The 8,130-nt window shown below is 42.3% G+C and overlaps 1 protein-coding gene across 2 annotated transcripts; it reads left to right on the top strand.

Moving 5' to 3' along the window:
- The first annotated feature begins 386 nt into the window (after positions 1 to 386).
- On the top strand, positions 387 to 7,581 carry garem (GRB2 associated, regulator of MAPK1). 2 transcript variants are annotated; one of them, XM_032510780.1, is made up of 6 exons: positions 387 to 775; positions 2,299 to 2,439; positions 2,744 to 2,874; positions 3,632 to 4,834; positions 5,765 to 5,919; positions 6,308 to 7,581. In XM_032510780.1, exons 1-6 carry the CDS (start codon positions 655 to 657, stop codon positions 7,134 to 7,136), a joined length of 2,580 nt encoding a protein of 859 aa, XP_032366671.1. In that variant the 5' UTR covers positions 387 to 654; the 3' UTR covers positions 7,137 to 7,581. The 2 variants fall into 2 exon arrangements, with proteins under 2 accessions (XP_032366671.1, XP_032366670.1); XM_032510779.1 differs by having other exon boundaries at positions 6,305 to 7,581.
- The last annotated feature ends 549 nt before the right edge of the window (positions 7,582 to 8,130 follow it).

The following is an 8,130-nucleotide window of genomic DNA, read 5'->3' as shown; positions in this document are numbered from 1 at the left end:
GTGTGTGTGTGTGTGTGTGTGTGTGTGTGTGTGTGTGTGTGTGTTGGACTCCAATGTAAATAGCAGGCTGTACATTAATTTCCCTATATTAGAAGTCTTTAAATCTTTAAGTTTTTAAGAGGGATAATGTGTGCTGACATATATTTTAGGAGTGACATTAGAATCATGATTAACTGTCCTTACATCTGGAGCATTTGCCTTCCTGTCTCTTAGTTGTCAGCATCAGTAACAAAACTACTAATGCTCGTAAACAGCCAATGATCTTACATTTTATATTCAAAACAATAGAATATTTCCCTAAGGAAGTATGAAATGTGTTTTGTGTTCACGCTCGTGTCTTCTATGATGCTCTTATTTTAAAAGGATAAAAACCGTATTTCCGTTATTCGGTTAGACCACCACACAGTTGCCCCGATGCACCCGTCGCGAGCTAACGCTAAACAAACATGTCTCTGCTACATTATGAGACCACGGACCTTAATGATACGTAACGCTGCTAGGCAAATGAAAAGGGAAATGTGCCGAACATAAAGCTGTTACATTAGCTCATGACTAGTGGATTTAGCATCCAGTTGGTTAGCTTAGTGTAGCTTTTTATGACCGTGTTTACACATTGCTAGCTAGCTCTCCAACTTGCTACTGTAAGCTAGCAAAATGGACCTTGGAACAATGTTGTACAACAATTTAAAAGAGGTTACATGGAGCACAACGTCTTTGCCATTAGATCAACTTATCAGTGCTTATAGGTTGCCTCAAATTGCCAAGTTGGACAACGGTTAGTAACTTGCTGTCAAAGTTTTCTTTTGCTAACGTAACTGCCACAGTGCTAGCTGGTTAGCAGCTAGCTAAGGCAAACTATAATTAGTTAGCTAGCAAAACTGTAAGACATTTTTTGCGGTTAATTTTGTCAGCTCAACGTATTAATTTTTAACAAAAGTTTCGTGTTTACGTAGAAATTAGCAGTTTCTAATGATGAAAGTTGCGTCACTATCTTTAAGCTCTTGTATAATCATTACGTTTGCGAAGTCAGTGTTATTTTACATGTCCTGTAACGTCTCTGCTGTCGCTGTGTAGCTAACCATGAAAATAAAGGCAGTGAGTTGGAATAAAACCAGCTACTGTTACTGTAACCAGCTACTACATGCCAGGGACAACATATCAAGGCATTAGAAGACTGTTAATTGTGCAACACAGCAACTACTTGAAAATGTCATTAAACTGTAAAGGAACATGTGCGGCGTGATGCAATTTTCAGAAAGAAGAAGGGCAGAGTTACAATAAGAAATTGTAGCAGGTTGAATCAACTTAATTGTTCAGTTATCCTGAAAAATTATATTGGGTCTTGTTGTAGGTACAGTGAAAGACAATTTTAAGGAAAACATTACGACATGATACTGTAAAGTTACACGAAGAGTAGAGCAGAATTGCAGAAGACTATTAATGGGATCAGGGAATTTACATCCACAACATCTGTTTTGGCCATAGACTGTAACTAGCTGAATAAAGAGGTTTTGTCCAGTTGTGTAATAACATATAAATGTCTATTATGGTATGTACTTTGAAATAGTGCCGTTATGAAACCATCAGCAATTATTTGTTCACTATCTTCTCATTTTGGTCATGTTCTTCTAGGCCTCCCATGGAAAATTGTCTTGATGTATTAAGCTTTTAAATGGTAGTGCTTTTGTTTAGAGAGGTGTGGATTAAGGCATTTGTCATTGTCGATGGAGGTTAGGGATTTGAGTGTGTTGAGTATACCATGGCCTTGGCTTGAGCGGCGCAGCCTGTGAGGCTCATAAGTGGTTAAAGGTGACAGGAATCATGGTATTTCTAAGGGTACTGGCTTTATTGTTTGGGATAATGATTCAAAATTTGTCCCAAATATGGACTATAGAAATTCCTTTTGCTGCCCTGACCCACGTTCTAGACAGCAGCATGACTTATTACGCTAGTTAATACAATAAACGCTGAAACACAGTGACTAGATGTATCACAACTTCGATAAAACTTAAGGTCATCTATGTCTTAGATATCATTTTTTATATTTCAACAACAACCTTTAACTATTCATTTTATGTGGATTTGCAAGTGTCATGATGCAACATTTTGCAGGACAGCTGATGTTTAAGAGTTAAGATTTTGATGTTGCAAAAGGGGCAGAGAGTACATTATTCTGAAAGTGTGTTAAATTTAGTGACGTACAACTGAATTTTTATTTTTTCACTGTACCTTGTATTACAATATTTCCTGGATTGTAAGGTGCAGTCTGTGTTCTGCTTGTTGTTTTCATTCCTGTAGGTCAGCTGGTTGAAGGGCTCAGAGACAATGACTACCTCTTGATTCATTCCTGCCGTCAGTGGACGACTATTACTGCTCACAGTCTGGAGGAGGGACACTATGTCATTGGGCCCAAGATAGAGATCCCAGTACATTATGAAGGTGAGCTACATCCTGGGTGCTCAAGGCTCTTGAATTTACTTGACAGTCTTTTGATGGTGTGTCTTTTTATATATCAAAACCAAGAAAAGTCAGGTGCTTCAACTGACAACCGGGTGTTCAAATTGGGACGTCTGGGCCCCAATAAATATATTTTGATGGGGGTTTTGGTGCACTAGTGTTGAAAGGTTTTTTGAACAATGTGAAGCTTCATCCCAAACCTTTCTTTTTTTTTGATATTTGCACTGACAATTACAATCCATGCTTGACCCCATCAGTTGCATTGATGTGTCGTTTCCTACTTCAGGCCAGTTCAAGCTGCTGGAGCAGGACAGAGATGTCAAGGAGCCTGTGCAGTACTTCAACAGCGTGGAGGAGGTGGCTAAAGCATTCCCTGAAAGGGTATACGTCATGGAAGAAATCACCTTCAACGTTAAGGTACGTAACAATTCACTGAAAGGGTTAGAGGAGCGGTGCTGGGAAAGAGAGATATTTCCATGCGTTTATGTTCTCAAGCACAGTGAGACAAAATCTGTGTTTTTTATTATTATTATTATTATTATGCACCCACATTACTTACTGATGACATAGTTTGTCCCACCTCTCGACCTGGGTCACGACACCAAGTTGGTCAACGCGGGCTAAGTCTGTCAACCACAAAGCCAGTCCTGGTTGAGGCATCAGTGTGAAAGGGGTGTGATGGAGCTTTGACTTCCAACTCTGACATCAGGGGTATTCAATAAATTAAGATTTCCAGTTCTTCCTGTTAAGACTCTCAAAACCGGCATGTTTTAAGTAAATTTTGTTTATTTGCAGAACTTTCTGCTCCACAAAGGTTTGAGAAAAAATGATTTAAGCTAGCCCTCCATTCAAATGTATCCTTTTATATAATCTTTGTTGGGGTCAATTTTTACTTTGAGATTCCTCTCAGACGTAACGAAGTGACAGTCTTTCAACCACACTGATATATTGAATATTTAGGGATTCAAAACCTTCTTTTTCACATTTACTGACACACAAAGGACGTGATATAGTAGTTCTTCGTTTAAATCATGCCAGACTCTATACAGAAAGCAATGTTAATGCACCAACCTCATGTTTACTGACGGAGATTTTACTTGAAAAGCAAAAACAAAATAAGGTGGAAAAGCTCTCTTCTTCAGTACTTAGGCCATATCTCATCTTTTTTTTACAGATGGCATCAGGAGAATGCAATGAAGATACTGAAGTTTACAACATTACCCTAAGCACCGGTGACGAGCTGACCCTGATGGGCCAGGCTGAGATCCTATATGCCAAGACCTCCAAGGAAAAATCAAGATTGAACACCATTTTTAAGAAGATTGGGAAGCTGAACTCCATCAGTAGGATCGGTCGAGGTAAGATGCCCTGCTTGATCTGCATGAACCATCGCACCAATGAGAGCATCAGCCTGCCTTTCCAGTGCAAAGGCAGGTTCAGCACCTGCAGTCCTCTGGAGCTGCAGATGCAGGACGGCGAGCACATCATCAGGAACATTGTGGAGAAAACCCGTCTCCCGGTGAATGTCACGGTACCCAGCAGTCCGCCCCGCAACCAGCACGACCTGCACCTCATCCGTGAGGGTCATCGCTACAAATTGGTCAACATTCAGACGAAGACGGTGGTTGTGTGCTGCGTTCTGCGAAGCAACAAAATCATCCCCATCCATTTCCCCTTCCACATGGCCATGCCTAGATTTATTATTCCAGAAGAACTGCTGCAAGGGGAGTTGTGGCTAGACACTATGGTACATCGCTGGTTCTCCTTCTGCCAGGAGCAGTTTGACATAGACGACTATTCGCGTGCCGTCCGCGACGTTCGGACGGACTGGAACGACGACGGTAAGAGTCCCAAAAAAAGCAGCGGGAATGGCAGTTGCAGTGGAAGCAGCGGAGGCAGCAGCGGCTCCAACGGTTGTCCCAGCCACATGCAGATTCCCAGCTCTTTGATTTATGCCCGGGATGAACTCACCCAGTCCTTCCACCGACTGTCTGTGTGTGTGTATGGCAGCAACCTGCACGGTAACAGTGAGGTCAACTTGCAGGGCTGTATGACTCTGTGTGGAGACTGGGCTCTTCTGCCTTCTGATAGCGTCCCTACAGACCCGGCAGAAAGTGAACACTTTTCCCCCGAACCGATGGATAGCACAAACCAAAAATTATCCCTCAACAAGTTGGACGTTCCCTATGAGGAGCTGTGGTTGGATCACTTGAGAGGTCAGATCCCAAAACCTTCTTTGAGTGAGGGGATTCGAGGCACCAACAATGGCTGTGGTACAGCAGCAGCCCTGTCCTACCCGGTCACTTCTCCTCTTGGCGCAACACACAGTTCAGATGCGTCTCTTACTCCACCACCAGTTCCACCCAAGTCTGAAGCTGTGAGTATAATCTGTTGTGCTTTAAATTGTAATCCTTAAGATTTCAGTCTTCGTTGATTTGGTGACACCCGTGGTTACTGTGGTAACGGCAAGTGCGGTTTAAAACTACAGCTTCTTTGTCAGAAAAATAACACAGACAACTGAGGCATAAGAATACAGTGCAACCAAACAAACTTGCTTGTTTTAATCAAGAGTCATTAAATAGGGCGCCCGGGCAGCTCAGCTGGTAGAGCGGGCGCCCACATACAGGGGTTAACTCCTCGAGGCAGCAGGGTTCGACTCCAGCCTGCAGCTCTTTGCCTCTCGCCCTTTCTGTCTGTCAGCTGTCCTGTCAATAAAGGCCAAAAAATGCCCCAAAAATATTCTTAAAATAAAGAGTCATTAAAACATTATTGTAACTGTTATTTTAGTTTGGTTTTCCACACAGAAAGGCCCGTTTGGTGAACTTGCTGCGTTGGAGGTGTGCAGCCTATCGCCTGCTTCTCTTCATCAACCGTTCACTGTTAAAACATTAAAATGATCGTCTGACAAAAACAATGCTGGAAATGACTGTTGTCTTGTTTTGTAGAGGCATTTTTGATGAAAGCTGAATAACACACTTCTAGAGATTTTTCCAAAAACGATTTAAAAGAAGAAAAAAAAGAATGCATTTTGTATGTCAGTCTGACATTTATGCATTTTTTGCTTTCGCTCTGTTGTGCTGGAAAGGGATAGGATGTAGTAGGTGAATCTTTGGTTAAAAAAATTTTTAAAAAAAAATCAAACCATAAATAAAAAGCGTTTCCTGTGGCTGTTTCACAAAACTGCTTCACAATAAAATCTTGAGGATTACAACTTTAAGCGGTGTCACACCTTAAGTTTTACAGAAGGAAAAAAATTTGATATGTTGATTTTGCCATCGGTTTGAAAGTCAGCTCGTTACCTTTCTAGGTGAAGGAAGAATGCCGTCTTCTGAACGCCCCCCCGATTCCTCCACGAAGTTTGAAGCAGATGCCGTCAGTGCCCGTCCTGTCCAAACCACGGCAGCAAGGGACTCGGTCTCCAAGTCCAACCCTCTCCTATTATTCCTCTGGTCTCCACAACATGTAAGACTTGGTCCCATTTCCTAGCACTCACTTGACCCACGTGTGCTTTAACAAAAGTGTGGTGTTATAAATCCAGACAGTTGTCTTTCCAATTGAAAGTTTTAAATGCTAATTTATGCCGTTTTAAATGCTCATATATACATTTCATGTTTCTAGAGAACAGTTTTGTGTTTTGTCCAACTTACCCGTAAAATCCACCTAGATCTTTGAAATTAGTCTTCCTTATATTTCACTGTGTCCATTACAGTTTCTATACTTTATCAACCCCATTTGGTAACAGCTATAAAATGTCAAGTTTTTGTTTAATATGTTAAATATTTAAATCATATGATGAGGTCTAGTGAGGTTTCCTCTACCACAAATAAATGTCATATTGTTCCATCAGTAGTGGAGCATCTGAGCAAGAGGCGGCTGACCCACCAGAGCAAAGCCCCGTGTGCTACCCCTGTACCTGGAGTCGCTCCGCCAGCACCGAGCCCAACGCTGCTGGTCCCAGTGGCAGCCCCCCAGCGGGCGGGATGTCCTCCAGGCTGTCTTGGCCAAACAACTTCAGCGGTGGAGAATCGCACGGCGTGGAGGAATTTCTGCCAGCCAGCTGTCGAAGTTACTACAGTTACCCCAGAAAAAGATCCCCGGGCACCCCAAAGACCTGCACATCCAGCCTCGTCGACTTTGACGGCCGAGAGCACGGACACAGCAGTCAGGACCTGAGGTCGTCTCTGAACCAGTTCTGCACCAAATCTTCAAGTTACAATTCAGAAATGTACAGAGACAAGCCCCTCGAGGAATCTAACACTAAGCAGAGCCTCTCTTGCCCCATCTTACCACCGAGAACACCCAAACCCAAAGCCCTAAAGGAGGGCACAGACTCCCTGTTGGTATCCGGCTGTGACAGTGAGCAGGAAACTTCCAGTTGCTCACGTCTTCGGCATGAGCAGGGCACAAAAGAGATAAGTAACTCATTAACTCCTAACTGCCCCGCTGCACAGTGGCAGCCCCCGTCCAGTCTGGCTGGCCTTTCTGTTGAAGAGGTGTCCAAATCTCTAAGGTTTATCGGCCTGCCAGATGACATCGTGTCTCTTTTTGTGTCCGAGAAGATCGACGGGAATTTACTCCTGCAGCTCACTGAGGAGATTTTGTCAGAGGACTTCAAGCTAAGCAAACTGCAGGTAAAGAAACTCATGCAGTTCATAAACGGGTGGAGACCCAAGGTCTGACTAACAGTCTGTGACACTAACTTCTGTGATGGGGTCAGGCCTTCAGTCTGTATGCAATGCACACCCGAGCCACAAAGATGTTACTTTATTGTGGGGCTAGTTGGGATATTGGTCATTTCCCAGCCAACCTAGAGTCTGTGACAGCTACTTACTAACTGCATGGAATAATTTGGCACTTTCATGAAGACACGTTCATGGTGGCTACGTAGTACTCTTTCTCCCGCAGCCTAGCTAGCTAAACTAAGCTAACTGGTGTTCATGTTATCACACAACTCCTAATTTAAGCTAACAAATATAAAGGAAAACATTGATGTGACAAAACATAATTAAGATTTGCTCATTCTGTCCTCAAAAGGGGAATATTACAAGTTTCTGCTCTTTCTGGGATTTTTCAAAGGCTACAGTAAGGATGTACTAACTAGGGTATGTGTTGCCTTAGTTACCACATTAAAAACAACAACAATGTAAATGTTGTGCAGTGACTACACAATTGGATATTAGGCCAAAAACAAAGCTTGCATCCCAAGCTTCAGTCCTTCCAGAAAAACGTGATTATGCAATCAAATAATTCAATGCATAATCAGCTAAAGTCTGCATATTTATGCGGGGCTTGCATGATTTAATAATCCCAGCATTTTTTGTTGCAAAAAAGTAACAAAAAAATCATAGCAGAAAGATGAAAAATGATGTGTTTATTTTCCCATATTGCCATGGGAACGTTATTTAGTGTCAGTGTGTTATTAAGTAACACTCTTTTGCATCAAACCACAGTTTGTGCAAGTTCCCACAATTTCATTGCATTAAATTGCATAAATATCCAGCATATTCCATTGCATTTTTTTAAGAAAACGTGGCGCATATGCAAGGCTTTTTGCAACAATCACAAAAAACGACACATTTTTCTGGAAGGAAGCTTGCTTCAGTCGGCGTTTTCACGAGGTCAGGGATGTGATGAAGAATGTTCTAGACATGAATTAAAACAGTCAGGACCTGC

Source organism: Etheostoma spectabile, unplaced genomic scaffold (assembly GCF_008692095.1).
Source record: "Etheostoma spectabile isolate EspeVRDwgs_2016 unplaced genomic scaffold, UIUC_Espe_1.0 scaffold272, whole genome shotgun sequence".
Classification (NCBI taxonomy): domain Eukaryota; kingdom Metazoa; phylum Chordata; class Actinopteri; order Perciformes; family Percidae; genus Etheostoma; species Etheostoma spectabile.
Note: the sequence above shows the minus strand (reverse complement) of the source record. Positions and strands in the feature narration are given on the sequence as shown.

Bases quoted from the DNA above. Each gene is read 5' to 3' on its own strand.
- garem (XM_032510779.1), top strand. From the start codon at position 655: ATGGACCTTGGAACAATGTTGTACAACAATTTAAAAGAGGTTACATGG. The intron at 776-2,298 runs GTTAGTAACTTG...TCATTCCTGTAG, and splicing joins AATTGCCAAGTTGGACAACG to GTCAGCTGGTTGAAGGGCTC. The intron at 2,875-3,631 runs GTACGTAACAAT...TTTTTTTTACAG, and splicing joins AAATCACCTTCAACGTTAAG to ATGGCATCAGGAGAATGCAA.